Source organism: Xiphophorus hellerii, chromosome 8, assembly GCF_003331165.1.
Source record: "Xiphophorus hellerii strain 12219 chromosome 8, Xiphophorus_hellerii-4.1, whole genome shotgun sequence".
In the NCBI taxonomy this organism is placed as follows: Eukaryota; Metazoa; Chordata; class Actinopteri; order Cyprinodontiformes; family Poeciliidae; genus Xiphophorus; species Xiphophorus hellerii.
In genome coordinates, this window is record NC_045679.1 from 26,370,542 (window position 1) to 26,392,687 (window position 22,146).

The 22,146-nt window shown below is 42.6% G+C and overlaps 1 protein-coding gene across 2 annotated transcripts; it reads left to right on the plus strand.

Annotated features, from left to right (window-relative positions):
- The first annotated feature begins 218 nt into the window (after positions 1-218).
- LOC116724270 (metal transporter CNNM4) lies at positions 219-20,282 on the plus strand. Of its 2 annotated transcripts, XM_032569843.1 has the most exons (8): positions 219-2,618; positions 7,557-7,700; positions 8,095-8,229; positions 9,162-9,331; positions 12,708-12,804; positions 14,997-15,086; positions 18,128-18,303; positions 19,516-20,282. In XM_032569843.1, exons 1-8 carry the CDS (start codon positions 1,103-1,105, stop codon positions 20,050-20,052), a joined length of 2,865 nt encoding a protein of 954 aa, XP_032425734.1. In that variant the 5' UTR covers positions 219-1,102; the 3' UTR covers positions 20,053-20,282. The 2 variants fall into 2 exon arrangements, with proteins under 2 accessions (XP_032425734.1, XP_032425735.1); XM_032569844.1 differs by lacking the exon at positions 14,997-15,086.
- The last annotated feature ends 1,864 nt before the right edge of the window (positions 20,283-22,146 follow it).

Here is a 22,146-nt window from a genome sequence, read left to right on the forward strand (position 1 = left end):
GCTGCACAGTGGCGCAGTTGGTAGCGCTGTCGCTTTGCAGCAAGAAGGTTCTGGGTTCCCGGCCCGAGGTCCTTCTGCACGGAGTCTGCATGTTCTCCCTGTGCGTGCGTGGGTTCTCTCTGGGTTCTCCGGCTTCCTCCCACAGTCCAAAAACATGATTGCAGGTTAATTGGTCTCTCTAAATTCTAGGTGTGAGTGTGTGTGTGTGTGCAAGGGTGTATAGAAAATGAATGGATGGATGAAATCCGCTTATATGTCATGTAAACACATTTCTATGACTTAAGTCATATGCAATTCAGAACTATTAACCCTCAGTTGTCTCGCTCTTTCAACTTATGTCGAGCTCTGATAGCTAATAATTGCTGCGTCCACCAGGTGGCGCTTCAAGTCAATATAAGGGATTATTGGATGTACTGTATTACGTAATAGCTGATCAGTGAATATTAGGATTTAACTAATAATAAAAACAATACAACTAGCAAATATCAAAACGGCTCTGAGGGCGGATTAACATAGAGACGAATGATTTTTAAATTTTAAATAAATTACAGATTTGCTGGTTTTTTTTAACTTTGTTATAAAATAAAATCCGCATTGTTCCAGAGAGACAGCCTGGTTATGTAACAGAATCATAATTAATAGTGTAAGCACACGAGGGACTCCTGCTGTGGAGGGGTGTGTGTGCCTGCGGTGGTTATGTCGGTGCTTCCAGCATCCCGGACCGGGCACGGTGCCAGGGGGATGCGGGATGATGCTGGAGGCGGGAGGAGGGAGGAGGGAGGTTGGTACAGATGCCCTGTGAGTTTTACATAACAGCAGCTGGCTCACACATCAAATGAGTGACAAACCGCTGGCCGCAGCACAACAGGCAGCGTCCCTCCTGCCGCGTGCCGCAGTGCCCGGAGTCCAGCCGAGAGGAGGGGAGAGAGCGCGCGCTCCTGACTGTGCGTCACGTAAAGGATACAGTTGGAAGGGTGGCACGTTTGTTTACCAGCCATACCTGTCGTCGTCCGGTTGGCACTGTTGCCGTTTGCGTGTGTGTGTGTGTGAGTGAAGAGAGATGGAGGGCCGGAGGGAGGCGGAGCCGCTCGGACATGAGTAAATGACGTCAGCTCCCAGGTCGCCGAGCAGAGAAACAAACATGGCGACAGAATGGAGCGGGCAGCAGGGTTACGTTCTCACCGTCATTATCTGCCTGTGGAGCGCGGTCGGCGGCCGGACAGAGACTGCGGCGGCGGCTGGTTCCGCCCGGGTCAGCGGCGCGAGCCAGGTCCTCGGCATGAGGCTCGAGCGAAGCGACAAGCCGTCCAGCACCAATGACGACGGTGTCATCCAGGTGACCGAGGAGAGCACCGTGCAGCTCCGGTTTTACGGGGTGCAGCTCCACTCGGGTGCCTGGACGCAGATCCGCTTCACGGAGCTAGCGGACGGCGGCGGAGGAGGAGGCGGCGGCGGGGACGAGGAGGAGGATGAGCAGGAGGAGGCGGTCGCGGCGGCCAGGGGAGGCAGCGGTATGATGGACACGCCGGATAGGACTTGTGTCGACTTCACGAAGGACATCATAGTCGGGAGCTATATGAACGTGAGCAACCGGGGGACCTCCGGGGTGCTCAGCGTGCAAGTTAAGCCGCTGCGCAAAAGCGAGCCGCAGAAGGAGTACGCTTTGTGCACGCTGAGCGAGGATGGCACCAGGTGGGTTCTGCTGGGGGAGAGCGACGGCAGGGTGCTGGTGGTGGAGGAGAAGAAGTCGCTGCTGCCCATGTGGCTGCAGGTCATCCTCATCTGCTGCCTGCTGGTGCTGTCCGGGATGTTCAGCGGCTTGAACCTCGGCCTCATGGCGCTGGACCCCATGGAGCTGCGCATCGTCCAGAGCTGCGGCACCGACAAGGAGAAGAAGTACGCCCGGAAGATCGAGCCCATCCGGAGCAAGGGGAACTACCTGCTGTGTTCCCTCCTGCTGGGCAACGTGCTGGTGAACACCACCCTCACCATCCTGCTGGATGACCTGATCGGCTCCGGCCTGGGCGCGGTGGTGGCCTCCACCATTGGCATTGTCATCTTCGGGGAGATCGTCCCCCAGGCGCTGTGCTCTCGCCATGGGCTGGCCGTGGGAGCCAACACCATCATGGTCACCAAGTTCTTCATGCTCCTCACATTCCCGCTCTCCTTCCCGGTCAGCAAGCTGCTGGACTACCTGCTGGGCCAGGAGATCGGCACCGTGTACAACCGAGAGAAGCTGGTGGGGATGCTGAAGGTGACGGAGCCCTACAACGACCTGGACAAGGAGGAGCTGAACATGATCCAGGGAGCGCTGGAGCTCCGGACCAAAACGGTGGAGGACGTGATGACGCCCCTGGCGAACTGCTTCATGATCCAGGCGGACGCCGTGCTGGACTTCAACACCATGTCGGAGATCATGGAGAGCGGCTACACGCGCATCCCGGTGTACGACGAGGAGAGGTCCAACATCGTGGACATCCTGTACGTCAAGGACCTGGCGTTCGTGGATCCGGACGACTGCACCAACCTGAAGACCATCACCAAGTTCTACAACCACCCGGTGCACTTCGTGTTTCACGACACGAAGCTGGACGCCATGCTGGAGGAGTTTAAGAAAGGTGAGGGTTCCAGTGAGGTTGCGTGTGAATGCTGGTGTGTGCGCCCATCAGCACATCATCAAACACACAGAGCTGCAACTGCAAAGCCGCCTGTGTCTCTCCCCCCCCTCCAACCACTGCTCTGTCTGCACTGATCAATAATACCAACCTACATTCACAAATGGCCTCACAGTGGCATTAAAAGTGTGTGTATGCACCACATGAGGCATAAGGGCGCCATGTTAGAAGGGGCGCTGGAAAAAAAGCATTTTCTTTATTTAACAGCTGCTTGTGCATTGAAAACCCCTGGGGGCCCATATAATGTCTGCTTACACCTCATAAAGTACTTTGCTGGGGCCTCATTATTGTCACCAGAACATTTTCATAGGTCAGACCAGGCCAGTTTGGGGTGGCACAGCTAAGAAAAATGTGATCAATTTGAAATTTATTCAGCTTTATCACATTTCTCATCAAGAACTATTGATAGGAGAACACTGAACTGTTGTGGAAAGGAAAACGAAGCCCTAATATTTGCCCTAGTGCAACATTTGCGTCTCTGCCAAAACCGTCTTGGCAACAGCCGTACAGTTAGATTTCTCATATCGCGTGACCACTGATCATTTCTGATCAGATTCCGCTTTTCCGGATGAAAACATTGAACTGTCAGTTTACGATACTTTCCATAAAAAAAAATACGTCACCAACTGTTTACACCGAGCTCAGCTTTGTTTGTACGTTGTCTTCTCTTTAAAAACGACTCACTCATTGACCAACATGTTGCCGCGTGATAGTAACACCTCTGACTGAGTTGTTTCAGCCCTCATTCATGGTCTGGAGTTGAAGTTCACGTCTGCACATTGTTGACAAAACAATAACGGCAAACCTGGAGGTGATATTTTCTCCTAAAAACCTAAACATTCACTTTATGACCCATTAAAGAAATGCGTGAGCTACTTAGTCGTTTTTGTAACCTTTCATCAGTGAATGAGAAAGGCACTTTTACCTTCTTGTTGCATAATTTACAGTAACATTTGTGATACTTGTAAATTACAAAATGAATACATTTCGAAATGCTCAATACCAAAACTAGCCTGAATGATTACGATGTAACTTGTCACTATTAGAATGAGTTGATCATAATGATATGTTTAAGTGAATCTCTAGCAAAGAAAATAAAAACAGTGCACATTAAAATTATTTATACAGAAAAAGAATGATAACAGAACAGAACTCTGAAACCTTCTGATTTATCAGAACATTTCATGACTTTGCAGTGGCTCCTCCAAAGGGGTGGGGCTGAGGGGGCATTACCCCCTCTTAAAAAATGCTGTCCACCCCAACAGATCATGTTCGCGTGATAGAAAGTCATACAGAGCGATCATCTTCAGTAAAGACATAAAGATAAAACCAAATAAGTAATTAAATACAAAATAAATACATATATAGTAAATCTCTCTATATAAAATAAGAAATTATTTAATTTTATACGTATGAAATTAAAGATTTGTTTTTCTGTGCCCCCCTCCCCTAACATTTCTACTGGCCTGGTCTGGCCGCCCCTATGAAAATGTAGTTTTTGTTACAAAATAAGAAAAAATGTCAAGGAAGTGTGCTTACTTTCTGATTTGCATAATCTGACAGGAGGCTTTTTATTCTCCACACACACCAGAGCAGCAGATTTGTCTGAACGATCATCTTCAGCAGGAGTGAACTCTCCAGCTGTGGGCTGTTTAATGGGATGAAAGACGTCACGTTCAAGCGCACAGGATTAGCGCGGGAAATCTGAGCGCTGATAGCTACACCTTGCTAACGTAATTATTACCGTGGCGCACCTGCAGCTCGTTTTTTTTAAAAAACACCCACCCACCCACACACACAATTGAAGGTCATGGATGTAGCGTCTGTGGCGTGTGATGAGCGTTGTCCAGGGTTGTCTGGACTCAGCAGGAGACGGAGATCGGCTTCAGCTGTCAGTTGGGGTCAGCTTTCATCCACAGCTGAGTCCCGTTTTTAGCAGCAGAGCCTGAGTCACGCACAAATGCAGCCGAATCCTGGGGAATGCAGCAGTTCTGTCTGATTGCAGCTAAAGAGAGCGTGGCGTCAACTCAGTTCCTGCACGAGCCACTGCAGAGGTTGCTGACCCCTCATTGCCTGAGGGACTGGGGGGGCGATGATGATGATGTTTGAGGGATGAGTCATCACATGAGCGGCCACCCGACTTCAGCTCTGTTGTAACTGCAGACTGCTTCTGTGTGACGGCGAGCGATTTCAGGCTGACGTTGGCCTTTAGAGCCGCTCATGGAAGGACAGGCGTTTAATTGTAAGCATTTCAGATGATAAAAGTAGCTCCATCAGAGAAGACTGGACAAAATGGGATGAAAAGAAAATATTTAATGGCCATTCTGGACATTTTGTAGGTTTTTTAGGGGAAATATTCCTCTGTCTGAACAGCCCTACGATGGTGTATTAAGGCCATTTTAGATAGAAATAAAAATGAGGAGTAAATTTCCGCCAAAAACTCAGAAATTTTGAGGATAATTTCAGAAATGTTCTTGTTTTTTCTGGAACAAAAACAAGAAAATTAGCACATTGATTAATCAAAATTAAAGTGCCAAAGTCCAAAATAACCCATCATTACACTAAATTAAGATAATGGAATAAAAACAGCTAATATTATTAGTAGTCTTCATAGCGGAACATGAGCACAATAAGCTGAATTTAGCTGAGTAATTAGTTGGGCTATCTGCTCTGGTTGCTAGCTTGCTGTCAATAACTTAACAAGCATCAGCCTGAGAAAACTCCGCTCAGTCTGACACATTATCTGGCTTTTCAGTAGAAATTTTTCAAACTTTCACCTGAATTAAAACCAAAAAGAAGACATTTAAACATTATTTTTTGTTTTAAAGAGCCCGAGGCAAAGATTTGCTGTGTTTTTCAAGTGTTGTAGGGTTTAACTAACCTGATAAAACCAGGTTAGTCAATGGGAGAAATCCCAGACCTTAACACCAAAGTGAGATTGGAGTGGAATTGCGTAGGAAGCCGATGACCAGGCTAGAGTTTAACAGTAGGCTACTAGTTTCCAGCTGTTTTAGTGTTTCTTTGTGTAAAAGCTCGTTGTTCATTGAGAATCTTGGGAACGTAAACCCTGGAGGATGAAACTCTTGAGGTGGGCCATCATTTCACCACAAGGGTAGGAATCCCTGTGACTTGTTATTTCACAGCAGCTCAGACTTACACTATTTAAATTGTAAGTCTAAGGAACTTCAGTCTTCACTAAAATTTTATACATCTGAGCAATCAAGTCTTTGAGGTAATTAATAAACAATCTCATATGGAAGACACAATTAATGCATGAAGCAAAAATAAAAAATATCTAAAAAGACCTGATTTATTGGTTGATTAGTCGCATAGCTGTGTGACAGAGGAAGCCGACCAGGCCGGGGCTGCTGGTGTCTGATGTCTATGAGCTGTGACAGGCCTCCATCCCGCTGACCTGATTAGACCGCTTTACCTACCTCCTGCTGGCCAGGCGTCAGCGCTCATGATGGACTTAGGATGTCCAGTCAAGTCAAGTTTATTAGCATGGCATATTTCACCGAAAAGGCCGTTCAAAGTGCCAAACACCATAAAAACTTCATACAGCAACCACTTATGAAACAAGCAATAAACATGATATTTTGTCAAATGCCAAAATCAAAATCAAGTCTAGATTCAAAGGAACTCAGTGTTTCTGCTGTTTTGGAGATTTCTGGACGTTTGTTATAGATTTGTGGTGCATAGAAGCTGAATGCTGCTTCTCCATGTTTGGTTCTGGTTCTGGAGGCAGAGCAGAAGCAGAACCAGAAGACCTGAGAGGTCCGTAAGGTTGATACAACAGCAGCAGATCTTTGATGTGTTGTGGTGCTAAGCCGTTCAGTGATTTATTAACTAACAACAGCATTTTAAAGTCTCTTCTCTCTGTGGAAGGACTGTAGAACTGGTGTGATGTTCTCTATCTTCCTGGTTTTAGTGAGAACGCCAGCAGCAGCATTCTGGATCAGCTGCAGCTGGAGTATTGATTTTTTTTTTTTTAGGCAGACCTGTGAAGACACTGTTGCAGTAATTAATGCAACTAAAGATAAACACATGATCTAGTTTCTCCAGATCTTGCTGAGACACTAGTCTTCTAATCCTGGAAATTTGTCTTTATGCGACTCTGAAGGTTCAGGTCTGAGTTCTGATCACTAATTTTCAGCTAACTGAGGCTGAGTTCTGACTCCAGATTGTTCCTCTTTAGGTCCAAAGATAATGGCTTCAGTTTTGTCTCTATGTCTGTTCAGTGGTTGGATGGGCTCAGAGTCACCTGGTGACATCATAATGTAGAGTTGTGTATCGTCTCCATAGTTATGGCCACTAGTCTTATTTCCTGTTTTAACCTGAACTATATGCTAGGGAGCATATAGATATTAAATGAGGGGTCCTAGGATTGAACCTTGGGGTATCTGACTTCTGTCCCCTTCAATGAGAAGTTTCCTATTGATACGACAAAGTCCCTGTTCTTTATGTAAAAATCAAACCAGTTCAGTACTGTATCAGAGAACCACTTTTACTTTTTTCCTCTTTATCTCAGTCTGGCAGTTTTTCCAACTTCTTTCTCTCCCAGGCTCTTATCCCAGTCTGGGCTATATTAAGGTACCTGTCCATCCCTCTGGCAGCCAGGTTAAATCCACTGACAGATCCTACGGCTGTTTGAAAACTGTAAAAAAAAAAACAAGAAAATATATTTTCATCTAGCCGAGGGGAGAAATCTGTTTGAAGACTGAAGTCTTAGAAGCAGCTCATGCTGTAAAATAAACTTTATTCCCTTTCGTCCCATCTGTCGCCTGTCCCACTTTCACCTGATATTATAAAACAGGAAGTCTTGTATCGTAAAATGCCGATCGACGGTGGCTTGACGCAACCTTTGGTGCCTCTCTGCAGGTAAATCCCACCTGGCCATCGTCCAGAAGGTGAACAACGAGGGCGAGGGCGACCCTTTCTACGAGGTTCTGGGTCTGGTCACCCTGGAGGACGTCATCGAGGAGATCATCAAGTCTGAGATCCTGGACGAGTCCGACCTCTACAGTGAGTCATTGGACCTTTTCTCATTTTGTCATTATAGAAGCTCGAGCTCTGACTCCTTTTGTTGGGCTTTATTGGGAACGCAGGACATCGGGCTTATGAGAGCCGATCTCGATGGGACGGGGAAGGGGCTGAATTCAAACACAAGCTGCTCTTTTTCAGATTTGTAAACGGTTTAGTAAAACACATGTATTGTTTACACATGTGGTGGATCAAATAAAATCGCAATAAAACAGGCTGAAGTTTGTGGCTGTGGGAGGGTTCAAAGGGTTCTGGACACTTTGCAAGGTACTGACCTGTTTGACACCCGACACACAATCCTGCTGATGTCCACTTTAAAACATGCTGAAAATAACTGATTGTATTTTACTGTGTTTCCTCCTTACTTTACTCTCAGCTGACAACAGGAACAAGAAGAAGGTGGATCCTCACAAGAACAAGCCGGACTTCTCCGCCTTCAAGCAGGACGGCGACAGCAAAATGAAGATCACTCCCCAGCTCATGCTGGCTGCTCATCGTTTCTTAGCCACAGGTGAGCTACGAGGACGGGTCATGTTCCGGGTCAGGATGAACCCGGTACCGTCGTTCAGAGGAAAGAAGAGGTCGATTAAATCACCTTGTTGTAGATTTACTGTTCCGCCTTTGTCTTGTCGTGTGTCATAGAGCAGTTTGAGCTCAGATTTAGCTTGTTTTAGAATACTTTTGGCAAGTCCAAATCATGATCCCTCCACCGCCGTGCACTGAGATGTTTATTATGGCCGACACGTCATCTGTGTTAAACTGTAGTTTAGGTCTGGTTCGATTCTACTTTGCTACATTAAGTTGTGCTGTAATTTTCTTTTTAGAAATAAGTTGTCGTTTTTTGTTTTTTTTGTTCTTTTTTTCCTCCTAAACAAGTCGTACCTGTTCAGTCTCTGTCGGTACTCTGATGAACGTTGAAAACTCAAACTCAGACGTCAAGAGTCTGGAATGTAGCTGAGGGGTTCGATGCGGTGAGAAATGCGTGGTGAACATGTTTGGATGATCATTTCAGACCCAGCAAAAATGATTCAAACTGTACACTTTTCCTCTAAAATAGCTGACCTACGGAACTGTTTTAGGTTTTGGATCTAAAATGGTTTACACTTTCCCACATAAATAAGACTACTTTATCTGTCACTAAAATATCAAATGTGTAGCTTGCTGCTGAGCAGGTCCAAAAAATAAATGAATAAAGATTCAAAACTTGTTTTCTTTTTTTGCATTTTTAATTAGAAAACAAATATTAACCACAAGTCAGACGTTTTATGTTTCAACTATATGTGTACATAAGTGTAAAGATGTGTTGACTCAACTGACACTTTATGAAAGTTGAGTAAAATGATAGCCTGCATAGCTTTGTTCTCATTAATCCTTAATTAATGAGCCCATTAACCTGCGTGTGTCTCGCCGTGACGTTGTTGTTTTTTGTTGTGGTCCTCTCAGAGGTGAACTTGTTCAGCCCGTTCCAGATCACAGAGCGGGTCCTGCTGAGGATCCTCAGGCACCCAGAAGTCATCCAGGAGCTCAAGTTCAACGAAAACGACAAACGGTCGCCTCTGCACTTCCTCTACCAGAAGGGAAAACCTGTTGACTACTTTGTACTCATCCTGCAGGTGAACACACAGACACACACCCACTCATCCGCACGCCCACACACACACGCCCACACAAAAAAACTGGAGAAACATTCACAACTGGCTGGTGTGAACAGAATTCCTAAGTTACAAAAGTAGGCTGATGGAAACACATTTTTTGCGCAAGTGCTGACGTAGCGAATGTTCACTTCCACTGATGGGTCTGTGCCTCACTAGAGGCACGAAACTCTGAAAAATTTCTCAGTCCAAACCTGCAACTCAGAGGGAGAACTCTCCATTTTTCTGAGATGTGTGGTCCATGCTAGTTTCCAACCACTACTTCCTGTTTATTACATCCAATATGTAATATTGGATGTATATTGACGTATATTGATTTGCTCCAAACTAATAGATGGCAACACACCTGATTAAAATTTTTTTTTTCTTTTGCAACATTTCAAAAGTTTGCGTAAAATTCCCATTACAATTGGATGGAAACATAACTTCTGGCAAACTAATATTAGCTGGACTATTGACTTGGTTAGCTAGTCTGCAGTGTACTGCTTACCAGTCTCTTAGCATGCTAACTATTTACAGAATATGTGGAACCTTTCCCAATTTTCTTAGATGTACATGCTAGTTTGCAACTTGTACTTCCTGTTCATTACAGCCATGTGCAGCGTCAACATCTGACAAAATCGAACTTTGCATCTCAGTGTTGATTCACTCCAAACCTGTCGATGGAAACATGGCTAATTTCACATTTTAAAAGTTTGCTAAAAATTTGCATGACACAACTACCGTTAGCCTTTTATAGATTAAAACTTCTGGACGAAGAGACGAACGGCAGAAAGGAATAATATCCTGAAAACATCTGCAGCAATGTAGTAAATTTTAATAAAAAATATTTCCAAATCTATATATTATAATAGTACAGTGTTATTAGATTATATTATTTCAGTAGCAATATTAGTTGTTTCTTTCTTGATCAATTATTTAGATTATGTTAGACATTTTTATGAGAGAGAATGCGTTCTTTTATTCATTTTTTTTCCACATACACAGTGAGGATCTTCCACCAGCCCTAGATTGTGATACTATCTGCTTTGACCTACTTGTATTTCAGGGGGTAAAGGTCAACAGGAAGAAAAACATTCAGAAGAACATGTAAAGTTAAAGCTCAGCGGTGATAGAATAAGTTTGATTTGCAAAAAACTGTTCAGAATTATTGTCCTAAGAGCGACTCGAAGCAGAACAATATTTTACATAAAGGATCAAACCATAAATATTGTCTAAATGCGCTTGCTGAGATAGAGGTATGTGTGTGATTGTGTATGATTCAAAAGCTTGGTTGTTGACACCTAAGGTGTGGATAAAGTGCCTGTAGACACTGACTGTGCAACCTGAGCACACCTGTTCCTGTTTCACCAATCTGGTGAATTCATGTGTGTGTGTGCAGATTTATTTCCATCTTTGTGAAAGCCAGTTGAAGCTCCAGGTCTTGGAACGTGAGAACTTTTTTTCTGCTCAGATTAAAATGGATGCTCAGGGTCAGAAATGTAGTATTGATGTTCAATAGGTGAAGTGACACATGATGTTAGTTGACCTGACTAAGATGGCAGCGTATATGTTGGAGGTAAATAGACACTGCAGTGGAGAACGTGCTGGGATGTAATATTTATAAGTGTCTGTGTTACATGCTACAGGACTCGACTCTGGGATTTTACATGGAAGAGCCACTGAGTTGTTTCTGATACTCAGGCACTTTGTTGGAAAACAATAGGAAGGTTAAGAAAAGCTTTATTTTTATTTTTAGATGACACTGGATGGTTAACGGAAAAATTCCCAGAAAAGATCCTGAAAAAAGTTAAATACATAACGTTTTCAATTTGACTCTTCTTTTCTTTTTTTTGTGCTTTCCATACAGTTGCAGTCGAAACTTTCTACGGACATGGATGTTATGTTTAAGGGTGCACCATTACATCGGCCTTCTGATCGTCCTGTCCCGATTTCCTTAAGTTTAAATGGCTGTAAAACCTTAACAAGTCTGAAATTCATGTGTCTGAAATTAAGGCCTTTAAAATATCTTAAATTTATGGAAAGTAATGTAAGCTAATAATAATGTAACGTTGATCACAGCTCTTAGATGTTGTCGTGCCAGAACTATTTAATCTTGTACGTTCTACTGAGGGGTTTTTTTCACAGCACTTTTCTGTCAGGCAACAGTTTGAGTCGTGTGCAGACGTCTTCATTATGTTCTGTAACTCGAAGCAGTCGCTAACTAGCTGCTAATATACCCTTATATCTTGGGTAAGTGCAAATTGGTCACTAGTTGTCTGGACGACATTGGGCTAACTTCTGCGCTGTATTTAGCAAGTTTTCAGACAAAAATATAGATCTCTGCCAAGATCGACGATCGGTCAAAAAAACTACAATCAGTGCTCCCCTGTTTATATTCCTTCTTAGGATTACTTTAGAGTATTTTGTTTTCTCCAGGATGAAGTAAGTGCTACAGTTTGTGTTTGAATTTGCTGCATGTCTTCTCTAATCCACAGTGGTTCAAAATTATACATACAGGCTCATTTCGCTCCAGAGGGTTGTTATGGCAACAGAGAGAGCCATAGGCTGCCCCCTCCCCACTATGGAACAGATTTACACTTCCAGGCTCCACAAGAACGTTATGGACATTTTAAATGACTCTTCACACCCTGGCCATGGTCTCTTCCAGCTGCTGCCATCAGGCAAGAGATACAGAGCAATAAAAACCAGGACAAATCGCCTAAAAAACACTTTTTACCCGATGGCAATCATGGCACTAAATTCAAAGGCATAAGAACTTCTGCTCTTGACACCACTTTGTTATAAATGTAAATTCTGTTGCGACACTTCCAGGCGCTGCAACCATCTTTTGATGTCTATTTATTTCTCATTTTGTACTATTTATTTCTTTATCTTTTTAATGTATGTATGTACTGTATATGTATATTGTATGTTATGTATATACACATTACCTGCATTTTAACTTGAGTCGAGCAAATCTCAATCTCGTTGTAATCTGTTGATGACAATGACAAATAAATCTTATCTTATCTTATCTCATTTAAAGAGCGGCTATCTATTCTATCAATAGAACCCAGCAAAGTTTTTTATAGCACCAAAAACCTTCAGCTTGGTCACAACAAACCGGGCCAGATAGTCATGTGACCAAGTTCAATGACAAGCTTGTTGCATAAATAGAGACAGACTGGGCAGTCACAAAACAGGACAAATATGTATACCTAAAGCGTTTCCGTGACAACGACAAAGGTCTCATCCTGATCTCATGAGGGATTGGGTTTAATTGTTTTAGAGAATAATGTCTCAGATAAATGAATTAAAAACGACATTAAATCAGATTTGTGCGTGTGTTCGTCAGGGACGGGTGGAGGTGGAAGCTGGAAACGAGAACATGAAGTTCGAATCCGGCCCGTTCTCTTACTATGGAGTCATGGCTCTGAGCACGCCATCGCTGGGTGAGATGACCTACACACACACACACACACACACGCTCCTTATAGACATGCGCCCAGAGACACAAGCGTGACGATGATGTATTTCTCAGGATGCTTGTGAGGCCTAATGGTCAGAGGAATGTTTTTTATATGCAGAGTTCCTGTTTTCTTCACAAAAACAAGAAGAATCTTTGATAGGTTACATTTTTACTGACTGTACAGTCACACAGAAAAGCACCTCATGTTTGAAACAAACCAAAATATACAGCGTATGATGTTTAGTGAACTTTCTATGGGCATTGTTTTGTTTAACATTTTCTTTTATTGGTGGAAAGAGGGCAGAGGGGAAGGAAGATTAAAAAATGAACACTTATTCCTGAAGGCTGGGGGGTGAAAACTGTCTTTGACCCATTTGGTCCCACATTTCACACCAACTGACTGCAAGAGTGTGAAAACAAGGGGATAGGTGGCTGCTGAGATAAAAACGGCGGATCCTAGTTTGAAATTACATTTTTTAACATAAAATATAAATCGTAAACAGCATAACTGTCATTATATTTTCATAAAGCACTTGAAAAACCTACGGTGAATCTTTAGTATGTCATTAAATATAAGTACATATACAAAAAATGCACTAGAACAGAACAAATCAGCATGTTGTGAAAACAGGCAGTGTGTTTGCTCCATTTTTGGAAAAGTCTCATGGGGAAAATACATGAAAGTCTAGCTGAGTTCTCCTTCACTCGCTGATGCTCTTTGATAAAGTGCAGCGTCATTGAGCTGACAGTAAAGCCATCTGTTTGTACAGAGGGGAAGGAAAGCCAATAGGCTTAGTCCTAATAGGGAAGCACTTAGTTTGTGTCCTTGTTCAAGTCGACAGGCGACCCAAACAAAACTGACCTCAGACCGAACAGATATTGACTGGTTTGTTTTCCTCTCAGACATCAAAAAGGACCTTTTTAATGGATCCGGGGCCTTTTGTAGATGGGACGAAGAGGCAAACGGAGCATTGATGTCACAGCATGAAGATCTATTTACGCGTTTACCAGTAAAATCATTCAAAGTGACCAAGCTGGACAGAGACACTTTTATTGTGTTTGTTACTGAGCGTTTTGGTTTTGGTTAGCTGAAAGAATTCTGCATCAGAGTTCAGATAGTTTCCAGTGGGGGCGGCGGGGTTGCAGATTAGCTGACTGTTTCCCCTGAGATGGCCTGCCAGGCTCTTGAGAGGATTTGTCTTATTGGTGGTTAAAGGTCATCCAGTAATGTCGCACTGCACCCAAATGAAAGGTGATGAGCCAAAAGAACCGTGACGTGTGAGCTCACTTATGGTTTCTTGATTTTTTTTTTTTTGTATGTGAAATTGGTGTTGTCCCCAAGTCTCTGGCTGAACAGTGGGAACATTTTTTTTTTAGAACGTATTAAGGATGCACCAATAAATAAATCCAGATTTCCTTCATTTTAGGTGATCAGCCAATAATTAGATGAGAAACCGATCTTATCAGCCTCCGTAAAGGTCTGAAAATCAGCCACTGTCTTCTTTTGCTCTGCCATGAGAGAGGTCTGACTGACAGGCCCCGCCCACAAGGTCACATAATAACGTGCACATTTAACAATAGTCACCTCAGAATTCACTGTTGCCAACTTAGCGACTTTCTTGTTGTGTTTAGCGACTTTTCAGACAAAATTATTGTAATCGGCCAAAATCAGAATCGGCAGATGGGACTTTCTAAAGACCGGCCAGAAAACGGCAATCGGTGCACCTCTAGGACGCATCTTTGTCCCACTCGATTGTTTCGAATGATCAAACTAATTTAAAAGTTGAGGAAATACAAAGTAGCTATTTTTGAAGCATTATTTCATCTATTAACGGAAAAAAATATAAAATAAACACAGACCAAATGGGAAACTGACGGACTTTGTTGATCCAACGCAGAAACTGTGATGTGCTGAGTGTCCGTCTCTTCTTCCTGTCGCTCTCTTTTCTCTCTGCTGTTTGCTCTTCTCATGAACATTATGCAAGTCTATCAGCTGTTGTCTTAAAACAAATTTAAATATACGTCTGATTTTTATAAACAGGTTGGATCAGCTCCTGTCTTTTCCAATAAAAAGAAAACAAACAAATCAACCATATCAATTCTCTTTCTGTGCCTCTTTCCTCCCTTCCTCCCTCTCTCTCTGTCTCTCTCTCTCTCCCCCTCTGTCTCTTTCAGCTGTCACCCCTCCTCTCTCCCCATCAGTGGCGTCCCCCCCTCCACGACGCCTCTCTCTTAAGAGGTTTTCTGTGTTCTCTCGTTTCCCAGGTAAACATTTGCATGGGACGGAGGGGGAGGGGAGGGCTCTGTGTTTCTGAACACACTTTTTCTTCACGAGTCTCATTGATTGTTTTCAAGTCATCTTTAGAGTCCACATCCAGCCGGTTTCATGTCAATGCGGAATATAAGTATTTTTAACAAAATACTTTTTCATGTTTTTTTTCTTGAATGGCTGAAAGGAAAAAAAACGTTTCTTGAAGAGCGACAGTTGTGAAGATGACCGTTTAAAGCTGTTTAAGAACTCCAAATTCATAAACCCCGTCTAAGACAGCTGACAGCCAACAACATTGTTGATATTTAACAAAGAAAAACGTAAATTTTGCTTTCAGTCTTTTCCTGAGAATTTCAAATTCTTTTTAAAAATATATTTAGAAAAAAAACAGAGATTTAATTCAACTTCAGTCAGTAAGAAAAATTCAGAGTCCGTGTCATTTTGAGAGACCAGAGCAAAATGCGGAAAAATCCCACTAAAGTTAGAAGGCGTTCTTAAGTAACTGTGTTTATTGTTCAGAATATTATCACTTCTTGTCAGTTTTCCCTTTGTGGAGTAAAACTGGCGAGTCCAGTGGTGTTTCTATCACATTTTGAAGCATCGCTTTAGAAAAGGTTGACAGGAATGGCAAAAGTTATAAAAACTCCCTCAATTTCGCAAAAATGTTTTCACGTTCACTTGAAGGGTTTTTTTGGTTTTTCCAACAACAACAAAAAAAGTTAATTTGCAAAAAGGAGAGAGGGAAACTCATTTTCTGGTTAAGTTCCGGCTTAGCGGACCCACTAGTGGGGTCTGTACCTTTCGAGAGGCACAAAACTCTGAACAGTTTCTAAGTCCAAGTCCTTGGAGATGAGGACTCTCTCCATGCGACATGTGTGGTCCATGCTAGCTTGCAACCTCTACTTCCTGTTTGATACAGCCCTTCGTTTCGCCAACATCTGACAAAACCTGGTTGATTTGCTGGACTGTGTCTATTTGTTAGCATGAGATCATCTCTTGTCCAATTTTTAATAGGACATGCGTTGGTTATCTAAATGAAAACACAAAAAATGGTTCTTTGAAACAACAAAATGCTTGCAGATGTCCACCCAACAAAGGTTCCTGTGTGAATGGCAGCTGTCAGTGGAGGTATTTTAAAAATAATTATAGATCTCATTAGCAACGAAGAGACATAAACATGTTCTGAATTGTCGCAGTGTAGTTGTAATGGATGACTTGCTGGATGGGACTCTAGATGATGCACCCTCTTAACTTCCTACCCTAACAAAACCAACACCTTGTTTAACCACTTGGTCATGGTCAGATGTTCTCCATCACTCCTTCTGCACAGAAGGGGGTGGTGAATCTGACTGCAGAGCTCTGGTTAACTCAGTAGTTTCACACTTTAACAAATGTGTTTATTTGCTCTCTGTGCCTGAGAATTTATTGACAAGATTTTTTTTTTTGATAAACTCCATACCTCAATAAGGATATATATTAGTAAATAGTAATATTTATGATACCAAAATGTTTGCTATTTTAAGGTAAAGTGTGAAGTAACCAAAGCTGCTGTGTTGTTTGTTCTGGTTGGCCTGTTGGGCTACACATGTAGTGCTTGTAATCTTTGCCATCTGGTCTAGACCAATCAAAGCTAACCACTGAATAATAATACTCTAACCATAAAACCCCTAAACCAGGTCCAGAAGCAGAGCTCTGGTTGTGTTTTTCCCCAGAAAACCATCAGCTAAAGGGCTTAAAGTGAGGTTTTATCTTTGGTGTCTCACTTTGTATGCAGGACATTTTCAACTTTTGCAGGAAGAGTTTCATTTTGACCTTCTGTTCAGTAACAAGATTCATAACCGTCTCTGTCTGGTGCTTGATCAGATTTTTTTATTGATTTTTTTAACATTTGGCAAATTATTTGACAGTTTGGCACATTCACAGACACCGTTCCTTACAAAAGTATTCATATCCCATGAACCTTTTTTATATTTTCTCATATTACAACCACAAGCTTCGGTGTATTTATTGGGACTTATACAAAGTAGTGAATAATCCGGAAGTAGAAAGAAATGGATGGAAGGTTATTAACTTTTACAAATAAAACTCTTGAAAGTTGCATGGCACCATGTTTGTCACAGAGCAGTAAAAAAAAAAGGTTTGCATGTAGCCTGAAAGATTTCATTTGGGTCTCGCCTTCTTCCACATGTTTGCAGTGGTCCCTAAGTGGCTTTTTGCTAAATTTAAATAGGGCTTAGGATCTGTAGACTGCTCGTTTTATTAATAATCTTCCTGCCTGGTGTGTCAGACCGTCTTTACAAATAAAGACGGAAAGTGTTTTATGTATTTGCAACTCCTTTATGCACTGCTTTGTGTTGGCCTATCCAATAAAACTCCTATAAAATACATTGACATTTGTGGCTGTGAGAAGGTTCAAGGTGTGAGTACTTTTGCGCTCCACTTATGACGTAAAGTCAGAGCAGGTGTTTCCGACTGCTTCCCGTCTGTTTGTCACAGGCTAAGCTAACGTTATCGTCAGCATACAAAAGCATATGTTCTTATTAAGGTGAACTATTCCTTTAAGCCCAGACGTTTCCCTGAACCTCCCCACATAATCTCCACACTCTCAAACTCAGCTCTTATCATTACATTTGCTGTTGAGCCACTGACCCAAGAACAGCCCCTCCATCACTTGGACCATGAACCAGCCAATGAGAGAGGTCCGTCCACACGGACAGACCGTCCTGTTGCTGCCATTCAAACTTCAATCTGGGCACTTTCTGTCATCGCATGGCTTGTTTGTTGCATTCTCTGCAAAACAAACAGTCTCATCGCTGCATCAGTTGCTCATCGACAACGCTTTGGATGGTTTTTTTTTGTGATGTGTTACTTTGTGTTCATCACTTCTCTCTGCATTCAGAATGCTACACTTTTCCCTGTTTCTTTTGAGTCATCCGTTCGCGTTGTGTTTTTTCACCACGCACTCTCCCGTCTTTGCTCCTTTCCATTTGTTTTCTTGCGGCGCCACCGCTGACCTCTCCTTTCTGTTCGTCCCCAGAGTTTCGTTCTCCGTCGCATGCGGGCCACCTGAACCGCTCGGCCTCTCTGAGCTGCACCGAGCGCGCTCAAGAGGGCGGCTCCATCGGCGGAAGCAACACTCAGATCCCAGGAACCCCTTTCCAGTACATCCCAGACTTCAGCGTTCGAGCTCTGGCCGATCTTCAGTATGTCAAGGTAAGGCAGACTCACTAACACACAATGCTGCCACATAAACAGAAAACAAAGAATCTTCAGATGGATACAGGCATCTTTAAAGGTGTTTGCACACCTGATTGTCCGGTAGACTCATTTGTTACATTTTCAGTTGGTGTGGTTCACTTTCATGTCGTACTGTGTCAAACAAACAGAACTCTTTGAAAAACCTGTTCCGTGCTCTCGCTTGTGGTGGAGTTGTACCAAGAACCACTGAAGGAAACATGAGCACAACTTCCTTCATCACAAAATGTAAAAAAAATGGAGTGGCATTAAATTTTAGAGGTTTTTGGCAAAGACCTGCTAGTGCTAGACTCACATTTGTTTTGATTGTATTTACCCAGAATACCCTGCATTATAGTTTGCTTCCTGCTTTTTGAGTAGTCTCTGGTTTGCTTGGCATTCACACCAACCAAACTGAGACCTAGGTTTTTAGGCGTATCAGAGTTCACTTTTCTTAGTCGATTGCTTCATTCTCACCTCCCCAAACTTTCTAGGCAAACGTACCAGAACTCCATTAAAGTAGACTAATAAGGGCTGGTGTGAATTAATCCTAAATCTCTATCCAGTCAATTCAAATATGAGACAAAGTGTGAATCAGTATTATTTTTCCACTCTTGTAAAAGAGAAGGGCCGAGCGGAGGCCTCCCCAACATGTACACATCAAATGTAGAGCTTAATATGACGTTACTTCTGCGTCAGCTGAGACTTCAACTTCAATTCATGTGACAAAGAAGATTATTACATGATTTAGTGATTGTTTTCAGCAATGCAAGTAGGGGTGCATTGATTGCAATTTTTTGGCCAATCATCAGTCTTCAATCTTGTCTGAAAATTCCCTAGATGTTGTGAAAAAGTTGTTAAGATGCCAGCAGGGGGTTGACTATTAGTGGGCGGGGTTGATTTTCAGACCTTTGTAGAGGTACATAGAATCAGCCAATCACAGATCTCACAATATTAAGGAATTAAGGGCAGATTTATCGGTGCACGTCTTTATTCAAGTAGCAACACTAATTAATACTTCATCTTGTTAAATTGAGACATTTATCAGCACCTCAAATTATTATTTAAGTCACTGTATCGCCCTGTATTGATCCTGTAAGAAATATATACTCATATGAAAGGTTAAATGTGGAGATGAACTGGTAGTAAAGACGAAGTAAAAATTGTTTAGCGTTCCTTTATCCTCCTCAGGTCACCCGCGCTCACTACCAGAATGCTTTGCTGGCATCCCGCTTGGACAGCACGCCTCAATCTCCGGAGGGCAGCCACGCCCGCCTGGACATCTCCATCTCTCTGCCCCCCCTGACGCCCCCGGAAACCAAAACGCCGCTGGCGCTGGCCACGCCTCCCGTGAAACACCCGCCGTACAACACTCATCCCGCCTCCCAGAGCGCTCGCGCCACCTTCACCATAGGCTCCGCCGGCCGCCGGCCCAGCCAAGTGTTACCCCAGGCCACGCCCCCTCCCAGTAACCACACCCCACTCTCCCAAACCCCTCCCTCTTGTGTGAGCACGGTGCCATGTGCTCTGAATCCTGCGGTGAGCTCGTCGCTTTCCTCCAAACCGCAGTACCCGCCACCCTCCGACGGCCTGGACAACGGGCCCGGAGAGACCACCACTCTGCTCAGTGAGCAGCCGAACTGCATGGGCCCCCGCCGGCCCAGTTACACCCAGCCCTCCCAGCATATTCACACCATAAGTCACGCACACACTGAAAGCACCATTTAACTCCGGTCCTCTTAGAAAGCCGTCGGTTCAACCTCCTTGCACTACTTCCTTCTCCTGTTGGCCGTTTCGGTTCTAAGCAACATTGTTTCTATGGGAACCAACAAAGGATCAGCACATCTCTACTCTCTGCCATCTCCTCCTGCATGTTCCTGTCCCAACACTGAACCCATTACAGAGTGGGAACCAGAGGATGGACCAGTCCAATCAAAAATAAAAAATCTACCTTTGCATTTAGTTTCATCTGCACAGGTGACGGTATGTCTGCCTCTGCCTCTGGGTACGGTGGAGGTAACTGGAAGAGAGAGTGTACACTGCCCCCCTTTGGTGGCATGTTAGATTGCATTTCTTACATACAATCATAAATCATGCATCCAGTTGTTTAGTTTGAGCCCTATAGCTTTCTACAAGTAGACACAAAAACCCAACACCATCAATCAGAGTTTTAAGGTGATAGAGATGCTTTTAACAAACAGCTTATGAATCAAAAACTGCAGGACTGCCTCCTGTGTGGGTTTGTTTTTATCCACTAGGGGGCAGATTATGACTTCATGCAATGAGATCCAAAATGCCACAACTGAATACCTGTTATAAAGTAGATATTTATATATAATTTAAATTATTTCAATAATGTTTTAATAATTTGTTAAATAAATGATTAAATGTGAAATAACTGATTAAAAATGTATTTAAAGAGGCAGTATTATAATTTTATAGCATAATCAGGTAACTATGTAACTACCTTCAGTTTGAAAAATGTTCTTTATATCAAAATATGATTTAAAAGAAATTTGACTTTGTTTCTTTAAATAACTAATGATTTTTCTGTAACTCCACCTTCAGGAAGTCTCACAACATGGCTCCTCTATTAACCCTTTAACTGGAAGAAATGTAGTTAATTGTTCTGTAGTCCCTGGTTTTGCAGAACATCATTAATTTATCATTATTTATTATATCAGGAGGCAGAGCTAACCTTGCTATAAATGAGCCTTATTGGGATGTGGCTGAGCTGGTGTAAAGGTTAGCCAATCAAATATTAGGACCTATTTAAAGAGCCACAGTGGTGTTAAAGAAGTAAACACTAAATATTTACGTTATTTTAACACTCAATAAATGAAAGTTTTATTTAATTGTTACTATATGATTGCAGTTTCCTGGCCAACTTTAATCTTTGAAAAACCTGATCTGCCAATTCCAATTTTTTGGGCAATACCTTTTTTTTTTTTTTTGTCTGAAAAGCTGTTAAGTATATTTAAATATTGGCCGATCGTCGATCTCCCAAAATTAAGGAATTTGGTGCATTTCTAAGTTCAACATTTAATTGCAATTTTTAGATAAATTATTCACACATTAATGTAGCTATAGATTACTGTTTACGTTAAATGATAACATATAGAAATGTTATAGAACAAATAAACTATTTGATTTCAATTATGTAGATCTTTGCCTAATGAGATTCAACAGGGTTTAAAATAATCCCAGTTACCTCCACTATAGTTTGGTCACACACACACACACACACACGCCCACACACCCAAACACACACACACACACACACACCCCCACACACACACACACACACACACACACACACACACACACATATATATATATATATGTATATATACAGTATGTATGTACATGTACTGTATGTATATAATACCCATTGTTCTTTTTTTTGGTAATCATTGCAGACTGACCTTTAACCTATCCACTGGGAGAATTCATGACTCCCGTGTCCCTGCCAGAGACGTTTCCAGTTAGTTGCATTTATTTATTTCATTGACATTTTTTTTCCCCCCTTTGGTCCAAAGATCGAAGCTTCCAAAGTTTAAGGCGTCAACGATGGCGGTTTCATTTACAATATGCATGATTTCAGGTTGGTCTCTTGTCGCAGCTCATCTGTTCATCTCAATTTTCTGGTTTGAATCTGGTCTTAAGATTGCGTGAAGGAGTTGCAAAAACCAATGCCTGTGTCAATTCAGCTACCAGCAAAGTGACCAGATTCACTGTAGCTGACAGTTCCTGCAGCAGGAAGTGAGATCTAAAGCAGCACACCAACCAGCCTGCATGTTTTAACCCAGAGAAAGTCAGACA

Excerpts from the sequence above, each read along its gene's own strand:
- LOC116724270 (XM_032569843.1), top strand. The coding sequence starts at position 1,103 with ATGACGTCAGCTCCCAGGTCGCCGAGCAGAGAAACAAACATGGCGACA. Across the intron at positions 9,332-12,707 it reads ACTTTGTACTCATCCTGCAG|GGACGGGTGGAGGTGGAAGC; the intron begins GTGAACACACAG and ends TGTGTTCGTCAG. Across the intron at positions 12,805-14,996 it reads TCTGAGCACGCCATCGCTGG|CTGTCACCCCTCCTCTCTCC; the intron begins GTGAGATGACCT and ends TGTCTCTTTCAG.